Genomic DNA, 18,998 nt, shown 5'->3' with positions numbered 1-18,998 from the left:
GGAGACTCTGGAGTGATCACTCTCAGAGAAGATTCCCTGGAGTAGGAAATGGCAATCCACTCCAGTATTCTTGCCTGGAAAATTCAGTGGACAGAGGATCCTGGCAGGTGACAGTCCATGGGGGTCACAAAGAGCTGTAAATGACTGAGCACATGGCACATATGACTTTAAGGATAGTGGCTAGAATCTGCTGTTTCCATTCCCCTTTGTGGGTGATGAGGGAATTCTTCCTTCCAGTGTCCCTCTTGTTTACATGTGACACTCTGATTGGGTCATAGTTTCCTTGACTGGCTATTCCTTGATGGGAATTGAGGGTCCCTCACTGTAGATGAGAGTCTCTGTGGGTTCAGATTCCCGTGCCAACCATCAACTGCCAGTAGGCAGGCTTGCCTCTAATTTTTATCCTCTGACTTTTTCTCCTCTATGTCTCAGCTGTTAAACACTTGGTAGGTGACCTCCACCAGGCAAAAGATAGGAGTGCCTGATTGTATTTCGTTTCTGAAGTTTGTCTTTAATATTTTGGAAATAACATAGGACTTCAGGATGGCATTCCCTGCCAATGACTAAAGGTCAGTAGTATAGATTCAGAGGCATTTCTTTAGCTTTCTAGGAATACTGAAGGGTTTTCCATTGGCTCCTGATTGATTTCCTTTTTCTTTTTCCGATTAGCAGAATTTTTTTTTCCCCTGCTGCCTAGATTCCCTTTAGACAGTGTCTTTGTAATAAGCCAACCTCTGTCTTCTTTCCCTTTATCCATTGTCTAGGTGGTCCCAGTTGGGTTCGTTATCTGGGACTGCTTGATTCTCTGGTCTGTAAATGGCATGGCCTTCATTGTTTCTGTTCTTTTTGTCTGTTTCCCCTTGGGCATTTCAAAATGTTATGACCTTTTCTTCCCCTGTTAGCAGTGCATTTAGGAGGCTCTGAATCTCAGCCCAGGTGGGGTCATGTTTATGAAAGTTTCCTCTAATCAGATGCAGATACGCTTTTCTTCCCTCAACACCTCAATATGACTTTTCTGGGTATACAAATCAGAAGTGGTAAATGGGATAGGTATGTGGATGAGCCCTTCTCTATCAGGGACCTACCTTAAAGCGAATATTTTCCGTAGGTTGTTGGACACTGGCTGGTAATTATTCCCACTTCATGTACTTTCTGGACTGCATTCTGGGAGAAGGGGGCTGGTATGAAAGGAACTCCCTTCATACCAGAAAGGGGGCAGGTCAAGAACTGGTAGAGGCTTAGTCTTTGCTATCATCTCAATGGAAGAGAGACCATGTCCCTTTTCAAGGCCTGCGTTCTGATATAAGAAGGCATAAAAACCTAGACAAGGAATGTCACCCCATTTCTTTTGTCTTTGACATTGCAGTTCTGATCATAAAATGATTTAATTTAGAAGTCAAACTACTGAGGAAAGAGAGTGATTTGTTGGTATGCAAATGCTATAGGATTTGACACAAGTAAGATTGCTGGTTTGGGAAATTTGGAATCAGCACTGAACTATTAGTGGATTCTTCAGTGACCAAAATAGGAGGCATCCAAGTGCCAAAGCCTTAGCCATCCTCCCTCTGAGGCCTGAGCATGTCTGGAGTCTAGAGGGTGGGTGCAGGGAGAAGAGCCACAGTCAGTCCCACCTGAGTCATCAAAAATTTGTTACCAGTCCTCTCCCCCAAACCTCCAATGAGTTGTCCCCAGCAAGAGTTCCTTCTTGATGTTGCTTGTGCCAATAGAAGAGACCGAGTTTTTTTCAGAAGCAAAGGAAAGCTTTATTCTTTGATCACAGAATACAGATGTATAAGCTCCTGCTCTAGAGCAGCATTTCCTAATATTTTTGGCTCCAGGGACTGATTTCATGGAAGATAATTTTTTCATTGATGGTAGGTGTATGTTTCAGGCAGTAGTGTGAGCCATGGGGGAATGATGGAGAGTGGCAGATGAAGCTTATTTCCACACCAGTCAGTTCCTGCTGTGTGGCTTGGTTCCTAAAAGGCTGTGGACCTGTGGGTTGGGGACTCCTGCTTTAGAGTATACACTCTTCCCAAAAGTTCATTGGCAGGGATGCTTTGTAGGATTCTTGTCATTAGGGGAGAAGAGTGGTGTTCTTGTCTATTGGGCACACCTATGTTGCTCAGGGCATTCTAGATCAAAGTGTTGGGGGCAACATTTCTGCACAGGATCATGGAAGCTAAAGTGTTGGGTGCAGAAACTTCACATGGGGAATTCCTATCTGAAGTGCCAGGTGCGTGACCTCTACAAAGGGCATCCTATGAGCAGGTGAAACTAGACTAAAACACAAAGGAAAGAAGTTAGACTTCATTACACGGATTCTATTTTTATTTCCCAGTAATTGTAATGGATTTCTCTTGTGACATATAGTCCCCTGGAGAAATAGATGTATGAAAAAAAATTGAGTATATGTTAATTGCTACTGGGGAATGGTACAGAAACTCACAACAGCCTTCCTTGGTTTTACATTCATTTTAAATAAAATAGCAATACGTTAACTTGAATAAAGGAATATAATGTCTTTGTTATAAGGGAATATAGTGTTTTTATAGTCTCTTGTTCAAGTTATATTTATATAGTTGCATATGAAGAATTTATGCTTACTAATAATTATAAAATTCTTATTAATACATTCCAGTATAATATTTTAGGTGCTCTAAGAGGAAATACTATAGGATTTGAGCAGGCAATGAAAAGTTTCATTTGCTCCTGGAGGAGCACTCAAATAAGGTTTTGATGGAAAGTAATAAGATTGCACTATTACAATTACGAAGAAGAAGGGCTCTATTGAATAAGAAGAATAATTCAGAAATAAATATATAAATAGGAAAATAGACCCTATTTACAAAATTTCTTGATAGTTGCCTATTGTGTGTGTTTTGTTTTGATTTGGTTTTGATCCTGTACTTGGAAACTGTCAGAAAATAAAATTGAATAAAATTAGATCATGTACAGCTTGTTAAATAACTTACATGACAAGTGTGGAAGAGTTTGGATTTTATCCTACTCAACAGAAAGACTAAACATGTTGGATTTTCACAATCCAGTATTGACTGCATCTTAATGTACACATGGAACAGTTTTCTCATTTTATAGATTTTGGTTCATTCAGTATGAGATAAAATTGAATATCCTATATTATAAGCAAGTTCCTAATTGAGGTCAGTGGTTTTGGACTTGGACCTACATTCAACATAACAATGGTAAGCACATGGAAGCTACTTAAAATAGAAAATCTTAGGCCCTACACCAGATATAGTGAATCAGGATTTTCAGGGATGGGACCAGAATCAAATAAAAACAACCATTGCAACGTGGAATGTAGCCACAGACTACTCACTAGACTAAGCTAGCAGTGGTAAGACATTAAAACTAAAGCAGTGAGGATGCAAAACAGAAGCAGATTTGGGAGATAATTAAAGGAAGAGTGAGTTGAACTGGTTCAATTTTCTGTTTATGAGCGGCAAGGATAAGAGAATCTTGGATATCTCTCTTTGTTTGTTTGTTTTCTTTTTTTCTGGCAAAATAGATTCAGTAGATAAAAATAGCAAAACTTGTAGTTCAGTTCAGTTCAGTCACTCAGTCGTGTCTGACTGTTTGTGACCCCATGAACTGCAACACACCAGGCCTCCCTATCCATCACCAACTGCCAGAGTCTACCCAAACCCATGTCCACTGAGTCAGTGATGCCATCCAACTATCTCATCCTCTGTCGTCCCCTTCTCCTCCTGCCCTCAATCTTTCCCAGCATTAGAGTCTTTTCCAATAAGTCAGCTCTTCCCATCAGGTGGCCAAAGTATTGGAGTTTCAGCTTCAACATCAGTCCTTCCAATGAACACTCAGGACTGAGCTCCTTTAGGTAGACTGGTTGGATCTCCTTGCAGTCCAAGGGACTCTTAAGGGTCTTCTCCAACATCACAGTTCAAAAGCATCAGTTCTTTTGAACTGTGGTGTTGGAGAAAACTCTTGAGAGTCTTCAGTAGATAGATGCAGTAGATAAAAATAGCAAAACTTACAGCAGAGATAATGTATGACATAAGACAGTGTATCCTGAGATTAAAATGCTGCCTTTGATAAATGTTTTTTTTTTTAAGTAAAGAAGTATAATAGTTAGTAGCAAATGTGTTTCTATACCTTAAAATTGATAATAGGGAAATAATACATATACATACAAATTTTATCTATAATCAATATATAGAAGACAGAATGGTGGGAGATAAGAAGCTGATATTTGTTTGAGGGCTTATAATAGGCTCAATTATACTGGGCTTTTTTTTTTAATATATGAAAGTATATATAGGAAGTAGTTAAGATCACAGACATTGGATTCAAATTGACTTCACCATATATATTGGATGAGTGACCTTTAGTAAGCCGTGTCACCATCCTTTGCCTCAACTTTATAACAGGAATGAAATATCAACTTAATAGAACTGTTTAAGGATTAAATGGGGTATTTTAGGTACACTGCTTTATACTCACAGCTGAAGAAGGTATACAGAATTCCAAGAAAATAAAATAAGAGATAACTCAGAAACCAAATATTTAAGGCATATATGGTAAAAAGCAGTGTAATAACCAAAAAGACTGAGATAGAAGTACCATAATCAGTAAAGTGAGCCAAGAATAAGGGATCAAAGAATAGGACAGAAGAAAAAAAAACACACACACACATAGCAGTATCTCATCCTTTATTAAATCAAATAAAAAATGAAATCTGAAAATTGTTATTGGATTTGAAAATTAGAAGTTCATGGTTGCCCTTAGGAACAGCAAGCTTATTAGTTGAATATGAAGTAAAAAGTAACTTGTCTTAGAATAAAAAATGGCGACCTTGATTGTTTTTCTTTATTTTATTTTCTTTTTTCCCTTTCTTGGAAAATTAATGTAATGAAACAAAGTAGAATATACCATAGTAATCTGAGAGACAAGAAGGGCTTTCTTTTTATATTGTTTGACTCTCTTATTTTATTTTTTTTCATTTATTGTTTTTTTTTTTTTAGAATGAAAACTGTAGTGTCTATAGCTTAACAGGAAGAAGTCAGTAGAAAAAGAATCATTAAGCAGGTTGACCAGTTGCTCTTAAAAAGATTTACATGATCTAACAACTGAGATATTTATTTTACTAAATTAATATAGAAATATTGAAGACACTTGAGCTCAAATATGAAAAAAGCACAGTGATGGAAAGGAATTACACTAAAGTGTTTACCTTTGTCTTGGTAAACTTAGGTGAAACATTTATTAAAAAAAATAGTTTTGATCAAATGTTCACAGCCATCAAAATTCCTAAAATGTTTGATGATAGAATATTTCTCTTTTAAGTGTTCCAAAAGTTCTGAGTTTTCACAAACCTTGTAGCAATTTAAGTGAATCAACAAGATCATACATGGATGGCTTTAATATATTGACATGAAAATTCAGTAATAGAAAGTGAATAATTAATGTTATAGGCATAATGCTCAAAGTGGATACAATTTAAAAATGATTTTAATGAAAAACTGAGGAAATCATTTTCATTAGATTTAATCAATAATTTAAATGTTCCTTCTTTTAAATTATAAGAATAAGACTTTTTGAAAGATTATATAGTTATTAGATATCTTAGTTCTGTTAACTCCCTTGATGTGGAAAGTGAAAGTGAAAGTCGCTCAGTCGTGTCTCTTTGCTACTCCATGGACTATAAAGTCCATGGATTCTCCAGGCCAGAATACTGGAGTGAGTAGCCTTTCCCTTTTCCAGGGGATCTTCCCAATGCAGGGACTGAACCCAGCTTTCCCACACTGCAGGTGGATTCTTACCAGCTGAGCCAAAAGGGAAGCAGAAGAATACTGGAGTGGATAGCCTATTCCTTCTCCAGTGGATCTTCCCAATCCAGGAACTGAACTGGGGTATCCTGCATTGCAGGCGGATTCTTTACCAACTGAGCTATGAGGGAAGCCCCTTGATGTGAAAGCTTGGGGAGAAAATTGCTTGCTTGAAAATGATACAAGTCATCCTACTAAGATAAATCAGTGCCTTAAGTTATCTGTGCCTCTCTGTTAGAATTTTGAGTGAATCTAACTGTGCTTTGTGTCAGGCATGTGGGAGAGTAAATTGTCAGTTTTAAAATTTCAGCAGGTAATAAACTGGCCATTTAAATGTCACTGTTAAATATTGTATCAAATTGCAACAGGCTCTCTTGGTCCCTTGATGGATCTTAGAAATGCCAATGACTTCATTATATTTTACTTCTGTAAACTGAGAAAATTTTCTTTGAATATCTGCTATTTAATATGCATGCTTACTTAAATTGCAAATATTAACTTAAACTTTGTTATGATAACATTAATTTTTCCTAAAATGTTGTCTAGGTTCTATTTTGAGGAGTAATTTTCATTTATGACAAAAATTATTTCTCCATATTTTCCCTTCCATTAGTTCTTCTCCTGAAATTCTTTTTTATGTTGTTGATGCTTGTTTCACTGAAGTAGAAAACCTTAACATTTTTACTTTTTTTCCATTTTCAGTAATGTTCTAGTTGATCGGGAGGTAATCCTTATTTTGATTTCTTTGTTGTTGTTCCATCCTTTCCTACCTTTCTGTGTTCTTTACCAACAGTCAACCCAATATTCATCATAATATACCGTAAAGTGCTTTTCCTTGAAATTCAGTTGTCAATTATTCTATCTTCTGACTAATCTTTACTAAATACCAGTTTTGTTTCTATTTACAAATAATGACAAAGATATGTCCAGAGTTTTTATCATGGCTTTTGAGATTCTCTAATGTACTTTCAAAATTATTTCTCCAATTATGATATATGACCATAATTCTACATGAGATCAACTTCATCTATATTGATATACTATTTGGAAAGACACTGATGCTTGGAAAGATTTAGGGAAAGAGGAGAAAGAGGCAACAGAAGATGAGATGGTTGGATAGCATCTCCAACACAATGGACATGAATTTGAACAAACTCCAGGAAATAGTGAAGGACAGGGAAGCCTGGTATGCTGCAGTCCATGGGGTGGCAAAGAGTGAGACACAACTTAGCGACTGAACAACAACAACAATTATTCCCTGAATATCCCTTGAACATTTTTGCCTTAACTGGAATGTCCACCAACATGTATTTCTTACTTGGAGTGGCTATCCTCTTTCTGTCCTTCTATTACAATATCTACTCCAGCTTTCCCCCCCCCCCCCCGCCAAGTTTTATTGTCCTATGCATCCTTCTTTACCATAAATGTCATAATGGCCATAATTGATACACATCATCTTGTTTTACCATTCTTCTTTTTATATAGCATTTTTGCCTTACCAAATAAAGTAGAAATACTTTGACATTAGAAACTATGACATTATTTTATGTACTGAAGCATCTTAAAAGGGTGATTTTCAAAATGCATGTATTCAATAAATACTTACTTTTTTTTCTTTTTTTTAAGATTTAAAATGTTTTATTTTATTTTATTTTATTTTTTTAAATTTTAAAATCTTTAATTCTTACATGCGTTCCCAAACATGAACCCCCCTCCCACCTCCCTCCCCATAACATGATTTTGGCAAATAATTTTTAGTTTACCCAATTCTACACTTAAGATAGTACTGCATTTCTTTGAGAGTAGTTCAAAAAAGACATATTTGTCATGAATGCATTCTTCAGGCTGTGAGTGTAAAATGTTTTCTTACTTTAAATGAGATTCTCATGTGAACACTGGCATTCTGACTATCCAATACCAATTTTAATACAAAATTATGATTGATTGTTTGGCTTTTAAGTAATTCTATCATTTAATCAATAATGTTGCTTATATCAAGTGAATCAATCTATGTAACATTATACCTTTCTCAATTTCTTCAAAGGTATTACACCTATTCCCAATACATAAGAAGAGTAAAATATCCAGATTGGATTTTTCAGCATCAGTGAATGCCATTTTATTACTCAAATTCCACTCAAACCTAAACAAATATTTTAATTTCAAATATTTAGTGTTTTTTTTTTTTTGAATGACATAAAGACCCTCTTTCGCTATCAACTCTCATTATTTATTTATTTTTAGTGCCTAAATTGAAATACCAGAAATGAAGGTGAAGTTAACTGGATAGATATAAATATATCAATCCTGACCAGTTTTCTCTGAACACAACATTGTCATTAGAAGATTATTTCATTTTCTTCTGGCATTTAGGGGCAAAGACTCTGGGGAAGGTCATTTTGTACTATTTGTATCTTCCTCTGGGGGAGGTAACCATAGGTCAAGAATGGTCACCAAAAATGATGCTGAATATCTAGTGTCGGGGTCCAGCCCCCGCAGGATCCAGGGGAACCTGAAGGAAAAATGGCGTCAGCGGATGATTTAGAAAGAGATAAGGAAAGATTGTTGTAGATAAGAAAATAGAAGAGAGAAAGAGGCTGCTATTTCTTGGTTTACATAGAAAGCCAATAAAACTTCGAGACAAGAAGTTTGCCCTGTTCACGGAGGCCAAAGGTGCCTTCCCAGTCTCCCGAGAGAGTGAAGACGCAGAACGTCTTCCCGTTCAGGTCTTAGAAACCTGGGCAGATAAGTGAACGCAGGGAGCCTCTATGCTCCAAGGGATCAGTCTGAAAAAGCAAGTAAGAGAAAAAAAGAGCAAAAAAAAGAAAAACACGGGGTGACCAAGCTTCTTCAAGCAAGGCCCAATAGCTTTATTTTTAAAAGGTACTTTTATACCTTGTCTTATACATAGAGGGAAATGAAAGATGCAAAGTCATACAGAGTCAGCCCAAACATTACATCTGTTTTGTCTTTATCAAAACCAGGATTACTTTTGCAAACCTTTCTCAAAAACAATATTGTGTACATTGTCTTTTGGCCTTGAAGGCCTGTGAACATTTTATGACCCTCTTTTGATAAAGGCTGTTTAACCAAAAAACCTATTTTTCCTTGAAATGTTTTTTCTTATATTTTTAATCTATGTCAGCCTCAAAAAGTATTGAATAAGTTACATTTTTCTCGGAGCAAAGGTGTAGTGAGTTACAAGAAAGAACCAATTAGCTCAAAAATCTGATGTGGTTAATTTTAAGGCTACACTTGTTTTTCTTATTTTCCAACTATGTTAACTAATGCACTCCCACGTGCACAGTGGATAAGAGTTATGGGAACTTAGCAACAAGCATTGGCCCAATAATGAAATCCTACATTAACACTACCCTAATAACTTTTAACTCTTTGAAAGGCTCTATGTTTTAGGCTTTCTGTGCCTCTCACAGTTGGGAGGCTGTAAATAATCATATGCATAGCTGCGAGAGTCTGGATATACCTGCCAAGCAAGCTATAATGCTAACAGAGCGGTTTGATTTGAAATATTTTTCTCATGTCCAAGAGACTTATTAGCTATAGCCCTAAGTTAATTTTTTCCAGAGAAAGGTGGTCAGGAATAGCCCCCTGTTAATGTCAGAGGAGTTGGTGAAAGTCATGGAATAGTGAAACAGACAGATTCTGGTTTTGGGGTAAATGCTCCAAAGCCTAGGGAACCCCTTGAGTTCTGAAGCCTTGCTTAACAGTTCTCTTCCACATGACTTTTGTCATGGGTGGGATCTCCCGTGGTGGCTCCTGGCAATCTAGAACAATGATTAAGGCATGACCTTAATTTTTAGTTCTTCAAGTTTTTTCCTAATCTGAAAATGTTTTAATGTATCTGTGGGGGTCAATTAGAGTAAATCTAGCCTTTCAGGATTCCCTGGTGGCTCAGATGTTAAAGCATCTGCCTGCAATGTGGGGGACATGGGTTCGATCCCTGGGTCAGGAAGATCCCCTGGAGAAGGAAATGGCAACCCACTCCAGTATTCCTGCCTGGAGAATCCCATGGATGGAGGAGCCTGGTAGGCTGCAGTCCACGGGGTCACAAAGAGTCGGACACGACTGAGCAACTTCACTTTCACTTTCAGCCTTTCGGAAATTTATTAAACTAGAGAATTATGTGTTGTCTTTTTACTATATGCTTTTATTCCCTGATTTATAGCCAATGTGCCCAGTCACCAAAATGTCCATAAAAATATGGTCTTGATTAATGGATGAATTGATAGTTTGTATAGAATGAAAATTAACCATGTGTTTTAATATAAATTAATGAATCAATTTCAAGATTAATTACATTTTATTGCAATGAATATGTTATTTATTATACCCATTAGCAAATCTGTGTAAAATTGTTCAGAACTTTTTAAATGCCTACATGTGTTTGGCTTTTAAAATGGCTGCATCTTTCAAGTTTTGTCTTTTCTGTAAGCTCCAAAGATCAAACTGGAAATTGCTTAAGTAAGAATCGGCATTTCTCAAAAGTTCTAATATCTTTAAACTCAATTTAAGTTGGTGAAGTGATTCGAAAATTTTACATTGTCAGTACTGTCAGTGTTCTGTACCCAGTGTAGGATAAACTCTTGGTGAAATGTATTTTCATTATTCTGCCATGCATTTATATATATTATCAGTTTAGGAGAAATATAAGTGAGAGTGATGAGATTTCCCTTCTATAAGTTTACATTTAAATATAGTAGAGAAGAGTTCCTTGATGGCTCAGTGGGTAAAGAATATGCCTGCAATGCAAGAGACACAGGAGATGAAGGTTCGATCCCAGGGTTGGGAAGATCCCCTGGAGGAGGAAATGGCAATCCACTCCAATATTCTTCCTTGGAAAATCCCATGGACAGAGGAGCCTGGCTGGCTACAATCCTTGGGGTCACAAGAGTCAGACACAACTGAGCAATTAACACACATACTCAGTTCAGTTCAATTCAGTTGCTCAGTCATGTCTGACTCTGCAACCGCATGAACTGCAGCACACCAGGCCTCCTTGTCCATCACCAACTCCCGGAGTCCACCTAAACCCATGTCCATTGAGTTGGTGATGCCATCCAACCATCTCATCCTCTGTTGTCCCCTTCTCCTCCTGCTCTCAATCTTTCCCAGCATCAAGGTCTTTTCCAGTGAGTTAGCTCTTTGCATGAGGTGGCCAAAGTATTGGAGTTTTAGCTCCAACATCAGTCCTTCCAATGAACACCCAGGACTGATCTTTAGGATGGACTGGTTGGATCCCCTTACAGTCCAAGGAACTCTCAGGAATCTTCTCCAACACACATATCATTATCAACAATATACATTTCCTTCGTTTAGTGAACATGCTTCTGGATCAAAGACATTTATTTGTTGATGTTATAAATGGAACTATCTAAGAATATCTTGAAAAGTTATTGATACTTTAGTTTTATTTTGAAGATAGAATGTTGCCAGCCATGTGGAGATTAGAGAAAGGGAGATGGCAAAGGAAATAGTTTGCACAAAAGTACACTGGTGAGGAAGTGTGAGTCAGTGGGGAAATGGAGGATGATTAATTGTAGTTGTCTACAGCTGCAAAAGTATTAAGGAACAGTTGGAAATAAACTTGGAAAAATTAGTTTTCTTTCAATTAAAATGTACATGATAACTAATTAACTGAATAAAACAAATGCACTTTGGAGATTTTTGAGTAGGCAGGTGAAATTAAACAGTTTTTGAAATGTACACTTGCAGCAACCTGAGGAATATTCTCATGGGGAGAAACATTGAAGAGATATAAGTCAGAAAAAGAAATACAGAATTTGATACATCACTCTCTCAGATTAGAAGACATATCTCAGGTTACAAATAAGTGAGTGCATGCATTAGGGAGACAGTATTGGAAATAAACAAGAATGCATACAAGAAATATTTCAGAGGTTATATATCTAAGACTTTACAATTGATTGGTGATGACCAAAAATTGAATAGTAAACAGTTAGCAACTGTTGATGCAAGGGTTAAGTGTTCATTTTGAACATGGAGAATTTAAAATTAAAATATGCTATGCAACTGAATGCTTGTTGAGAATTAGAAATTATAAGATTCAACTATGGGAAAGCAGACTGGAGAACCAAAGAAAAAAGGAAACTGATGTCATGAAATGATTTGGGAGAATGGGAATTCTAACATGTATACTGTCATGTAAGAATTGAATCGCCAGTCCATGTCTGACGTAGGGTGCAGCATGCTTGGGGCTGGTACATGGGGATGACCCAGAGAGATGTTGTGGGGAGGGAGGTGGGAGGGGGGTTCATGTTTGGGAACGCATGTAAGAATTAAAGATTTTAAAATTTAAAAAATAAAAAAAAATAAAAAAAATTAAAAAAAATTAAAAAAAAAAGAGATGATATCTTAAAGGAGCAAGTATAAGTAGTGAAAAGAGAATTAGAAAAATCATAATTCCCTTCTTTCTTCCAACCATATCACCTTTTTGTATCTCTATCCATAGGTATGAGTAAACCTTTCCCAGTTTGTAAAGTCCCATGTCCAGAATTGTGGATCCCCTCAAACTCTACACATTTCTACAGATATAATTTCTTAAGAGGCCAATCTCAAATTCCTTGACTTTGTCTACAGTTTGATTCTATTGTCCTCATTGGGGATTAGTTATTTCTCCAAAGAAAAAGTCTTCTTCTGTCAATTCTCACTAGAATTGACAATGTTTATAATAGATACTCTCTTGTTCCTTCATTCGGGGCTTCCCTGGTGGCTCAGACAGTAAAGTATCCACCTCCAATGCAGGGTACCTGCATTCGAACACTGGGTCTGAAAGATCCCTTGAAGAAGGAAATCGCACTCCAGTATTCTTGCCTGGGAAATCCCAGGGACAGGGGAACCTGGCCAGCTACAGTTCATGGGATCACAGAGAGTCAGACTTGACTGAATGACTAACACACTTCCTTGGTTCTTCCAATTTTCTTCCTATTCTGATTCTTTGTTCTTCTTAACATGTTTCTCTCTGAAATATTAGACTTACTAGAACACTTTTTGAGCACCTATCATATAAGTACTCTGAGTGTTGATGAAATTATTAATAAAAATGGACCAAGACTGACAGGAGAGAAGAGAGCTATGTAGCCCATCCTGTTTCTCAGGGAGTTTTCCAGAAAAAGGATTCATCAATCATGTATGGGACATACAAGGAATTATTTTAAAGAGTTTGAATAACATGCATGACAAGTTTTGGCTGATAAATATTTTCTTCCTTTCTCATATTTTTGATTTCACATTTTATTTCTTTAAACATTGTCAACATAGGTATGTTAGTTACATCCTTAGTCTAATTTGTTTTTTCTTAAATTTCATGGATATATTTATCCTCTAGGTTATTTCAACTAATTCGTGCTCATAGTACCTTATTTCACCATGTGTTTTATAATGTCATAGTGTGAATTAAGTTTGAAGAGAGGTTCATTTATGAAAATCTTCTGGAGTCGGGACTGATTATGAAGGGATTTTGTGTTTGTTTCTGCCATGTAGCCCTGAGCCCTATATATGAAACAGCTTTATAAGTTAATTTTCAGCTTGGGGTTTCCCAAAGAACATGTATTTACATTTCAAAATTCCAAATCTAGGATATGGTAGAACCATGGTTAACCTCTTTAAGGAGAAACATTTTTTCTTTATACAGGCCAAAATAGCCAACTATCCTGGTCGTTCCCTTTTGCCAGTGGGCTAGTTTATTCTATACCCTTCTTAACACTAAGGGTGAATCTTATTATGGTCCAGTGTTTGGTGATGTTCTGTAGCATCCCCTCTTCTCAGCAAGCTTGGATCCATCCTCTGCAATCTTTGAGCCTTTCAGTTACTATGATCCACAAATTCCCAATGTAGGCTTATACTCTAATTTTCAAAATTTTCTTCATTATTATTTTTTTTTTTCCTTGAAGCACCATTACTTTCCTGAAAAGGTTCAGTTCAGTTCAGTTCAGTTGCGTCTGACTCTTTGCGACCCCATGGACTGCAGCACAACAGGCTTCCCTGTCCATCACCAACTGCTGGAGTTTGTTCAAAATGTCCATCCAGTCAGTGATGCCATCCAACCATTTTATTCTCTGTCACCCCCTTCTCCTCCTGCCTTCAATCTTTCAATCTTTCCCAGCATCAGGATCTTTTTGGAGTCAGTTCTTTTTCTGAAAAGGTTAGCTATGCATTTCTGGGAGCAAAGGATGGTGGAACAGTGTTTTAGGGCATGGTCACACTGTCTTGACATATTATTATAAACATAAATCTTATAATTTATGTTAAAGCATAATTTTAATTATCTTCTGATCTTAGAATATTCAGCTGTTTTGTGTGTGTGTGTGTGGTTTCTCATTGTAGTTTTGATTTGCATTTTCCCAATGACTAATGAGGTCAAGCCCCTTTTCATGTGATTACTTGCTACCTATATCTTTTTTTTTAATTTTTATTTTTACTTTATTTTGCTTTATAATACTGTATTGGTTTTGCCATACATTGACTTGAATCAGCCATGGGTGTACATGAGTTCCCAGTCCTGAACCCCCCTCCCACCTTCCACCCTATATCATCTCTCTGGATCATCCCCATGCACCAGCCCCAAGCCTCCTTTATCCTGTGTCTAACATAGACTGGTGATTCATTTCTTACATGATAGCATACATGTTTTATTCCAAATCTGACAATAAACTTTTTGAATATCTTCTCTATTTTATTACCATTGCTCTGGTTACTTCAATTAACTTATTTATTTTGTGGGGGAAAAAAAAGGAAAAAGTTTATTCCCCTCTCTTTATTTAGTATGCCCTCTCTTCCACATGTTTGTTTTCTTTCATGGAAATATTTCAGCAGTTAGTCAAAAAGTACTTCACTTATAGTTTCAATTATTGTAATAGCAGTGTAGGGTGTACTCTTTTTAAGCAAGTTTCCAAATTTTGAGCAAAAATTTTCTCTAGCTGTTGCCCAATCTGGTAGCACACGTAAGGCCTAGCCTGTGAATACGGAACAGTTGTCTGAGTATGAATTTTCTCAAAATTTCAACAGAGCCTGAATATGTCTTCTATTTGCCCTGGTTGTAAAGTGCATAATGATGTAATGGGTATAATTTGTTAGATTGTGTTTTGTAAACTTTTTATTTTTCTTTATAGGTAATAAAAGCATGAAAGGATAAATAATTGCTGTTTAGATCATGTGATATAGACACGATGTGTTAATATTTTAGCATTCATGTCTAAAAGCAAAATTAATTTTACTCAAATATTTTCTTTCAGCTCTTCTTCAAGTGACAATTTCACTTAGCAAAGTAGAGCTTAGTGTGGGTGAATCTAAATTCTTCACATGTACAGGTATGTATTTCTACAAATATTTTCAGATAGCTTCTTTCATTCTTCAGTTAGTTATATAATATACTGAGTAATTTAATAGTTAAAATATCAGTTCTCTAGAAATAAAATTGTATATTATCATTGGACTTATAATGGTTAGAAAAGTGTTAATAAGCACATTTTACATATTAAGCACTATGAATTTTATTTATTACTTTCCAGTTACTAATCTTGACTGTCAAACAAACTATTTTGAAGATAACTTAGAAAATATAACGTATGCATGATAACTTTTAAATAAATGTAAATATTTCCCTCTAAATAGTAATATTATAATAAATTTATATGTTATAATTGAATCATTTTGTTTAGAAATATATCATAATGCCTATGGGAAATTATATGGTTCTACTTAAGGAACAAATTTTTATTCAATATGTAAAACTCACAAATGAACACAATCTACTGCTATTTAGATAGATAATATTAATTTTCATGCATAAAGGACTTCATATATAAAGTTTTAAAATATTCATGTAGTGCTAAATTGTGTTTTAATATATTTTAAAATTGTTTTCTTTCATGATTATAATTTAGCAATTCAAAACTGAATTAAATATTCATTTCTGACTAAAAATGCATTATAAAAGTTGTCTTGAGAATAGCATGACTTATGTAATTCACTATTGCAATTAATAAAAATAGGAGCAATTATAATAAAGTATCTAAAAATGATATTAATTCATATGAATCTCTAATAAAGGCCTTGGTTCTTCATAAATTTGCCTTCTTAAAGGTCTGAATTGATAGGTGTGTTGATACATGTTGTTGTATATTTGCAAATGGGAAAACAGAAAGTAAGGGAGAGATTGGTTCAGTATCTTTTTTTTAAATATCAACACAGCTTTGGCATAAAAATATAACTCTTTGTTTCTAAACTTTATCCATACTTTATATGCACAAATGCACACATGCACACATCCAGCTCAGCTGTATCACAAAATCACAGAAAAATGAAATTGTTTAAAACAATGAATTTGAAAATAAAATCAAATTTTATTATATTCTTGGATTTGCATTATCTTTATGAACTTAAAAATACAATCCATTGTATTATTTTCTTGGATTTGCATTATCTTTGTAATATAAATCATATGATGTATTGCTTCTATAGATAATTCATAAGTTAAATTAACAGATAATTTAAGAATATGAATTAACGTCATCCAGTGTTACCGTTTGACTCTTGGTAGTAGGCAAACTAATAAAGCTCTTTTTTTTTCCTTTTATATAATGAAAATTAACCAAGAGCTGTACTGTTGTCCTGGAAGAAACCTTATTTACCTTAAATGCACTAGTAAAGCAAAAATCTAAAAATGAAAATGTGTGAAACCTATACAAATCAGAACACTTGTATATATTTTTCTATCACAGTGGTGATATGTTGATATGATTCTAAAATTTCCTGCACTGAGACATCTAAAACTATGTCTTCAGATTGAACTAGAAGGTGCTCATGTTATGGAACTGGGTTTTTTGACTCTAATCAATAGAAATTGATAAGAGGCCAGATGAGAAATTCAAACAGGGCTTTATCCTGAATTCTGCTTCACACTAGGATATGAAAACGAGTGACAGTTTCCTTGCTTGCTCTCTGAGGTGGGGTGAGCTGGTCCTTTAAATGGTTTGAGGGTAGGTGTGAATTTCTGGGTCACTGTAGAGAGGTAGCCTAGGTCATACACTATGCAGGTGTCATGTGTAGTACCCTGCTTTTACTCCCTCAAAAGTAGCAGTTGGAATTTGGCCTTTATGCATCTTGTTCGCAATTTGCTGCAACTGCACGTGCTTGTAGTTACTTTTAGTCCCTTATAGTTTCTTTGTATTCTGTTACTCTAGGAGACATTTTTTCAGGTGCAAGCATTTCAGTGAAAGGGTTCCAGGTCCCAAGACTCACCAGAGCTCAGTCATATCCTCACAGAAATAAGCACAAATGTGTCACATGTATGAATTTTTATGTTACCTTTTCAGGAAAAGAAATTTAGTTCTATTTATTAATTTTCCCATTAGCCCAGTATTATCAGCAATATAACATGGACATTTTTATTGGGAATTACTATTTATTGGATTTGCCAAAAAAAGAATTATGATTGCGCTATGAAAATCCAGAATAAACTCTCCATGATAATGAATTTTTTCCATATCATTAAGAATTAAAATGTCCAAAATATTTCACAGAAATATCCTATATAATTTACTGTATAAAATGAGGATTTTGTATTTCTCAAATTTAAAGAAATACACATTTAAATGATTCCTTTGTCAATTCATGATGGAAGAAGAGGGAATTAAAACAAGTGCCTCCCCCAAATGAGTTACCCTGTAACTACTATGGTTTTATGGTTCTATTTAGAAAAACTGAATATAACATAACTAAGATCATTCAAAATTTAACTAAACTTCTTTCATACTTTTTTCTTCATCATATCCAGTTTAATATAGGAAGAAAGATGATTTGTTTCTAAAGCCATTTTTTGGGGAAAAAGAGAGTGAGAGGGAACAATTTTCTTCAAAAAGGTCCCAAAAGATGTTAGTTAACTTTATGCATTTTTCCCCAATACTTTTGAGTTAATAGTGCATGCTGCTTCCACAAATTATCTCACAAGCAATTAGGTGAAATACATCCTATTGGTGTCTAAAAGTAAACATGGGAAGCTTCAGCTTTTATGAAGAGGGTAATAACCTAGATTCTGAATTGGAAAACTTAAATAAATGTTTACCCTGTAATGATTTGGCTGTAATTGCCTACTACCATAAGTATCGTTTCAATACATTCTAATTATCATATGATTAAATGGTTAACAGTTTTAGAATCAACTGATGAAATTACTCATTTCAGTTGGGAAAAGAGAAGATTAGAGATTCATTTGAAAAACAGTCATTGGCCTTATCTATACAAGTTTAACTACTTGAGAGATTAATTCAAAATTCTGTTAACAAAAGCCAAAGTTTATTTTATAGAAGATTTACATTTTTATGAGCTCCGCTGTATGGCGGGGAGAGTGCTATTTCCTGACTCTATCAGGAAGAATTGAGCAGATGAAAGTATGTTCATAATCGTGTTTCAATTTAGATTATGTCTACTGGAGATGGCTCAGTGGGTAAACAATCTGCCTGCCAATGCAGGAGACACAAGAGATGCAGGTTCAGTTACTGGGCTGGGAAGGACCCCTGGAGAAGGAAATGGCAACCCACTCCATTATTCTTGCCCGGGAAATACCACAGACAGAGGAGCCTGGTGGGCTACAGTCCATGGGGTCTTAAAGAGCCAGACGCAGACAGGCACACACATGTCTATCAAATGGACTGTTATTTGGACTCAGTTGCCAAGCCAGTTTCAGTACTTGTTATAATAATAATAATCCATAGATCATTGTGGTAAAGTTTACACTATGTAAGTGCTAAGTAGCTTCAGTAGTGTCCAACTGTTTACAACCCTATGGGCTGTAGCTCGCCATGCTTCTCTGTCCATAGGATTCTCTAGGCAAGAATACTGGAGTGGGTTGCCATGCCCTTCTCCAGGGGATCTTCCTGATCCAGTCACTGAACCTCGACTCCTCCATTGCAGGTAGATTCTTTAGCACTGAGCCATCTGGGAAGCCCCAAATTTACTCTTATCATAGCTTAAATACCATAATGGAAAACCCATTTCCTATGGGTTTTGCTTACTCAGACGAGATTTAATTCTCAGTGTTGGATAAATAAGGATGAACATGTGTGCTAGCATTTGTGTTTACTTTCTATTTTGTAAGATTTTCAGATTTTGAGTCTTCTGTTTACATTTTTTTTTCTACATTGTTAAAGT

General features: G+C 35.6%; 1 protein-coding gene across 2 annotated transcripts in view; it reads left to right on the top strand.

Annotated features, from left to right (window-relative positions):
* The window catches only part of NCAM2 (neural cell adhesion molecule 2), a 605,915-nt gene that overhangs the window by 329,483 nt on the left and 257,434 nt on the right, over positions 1 to 18,998 (top strand). For both annotated transcript variants that reach the window (XM_005674756.3, XM_013966137.2), the window contains exon 2: positions 15,083 to 15,157. In XM_005674756.3, coding sequence (XP_005674813.1) covers positions 15,083 to 15,157 — 75 coding nt within the window. The remainder of the gene's footprint in view (positions 1 to 15,082; positions 15,158 to 18,998) is intronic.

Source organism: Capra hircus, chromosome 1 (assembly GCF_001704415.2).
Source record: "Capra hircus breed San Clemente chromosome 1, ASM170441v1, whole genome shotgun sequence".
Taxonomy (NCBI): Eukaryota; Metazoa; Chordata; class Mammalia; order Artiodactyla; family Bovidae; genus Capra; species Capra hircus.
This window is presented reverse-complemented; position numbering and strand designations above follow the sequence as displayed.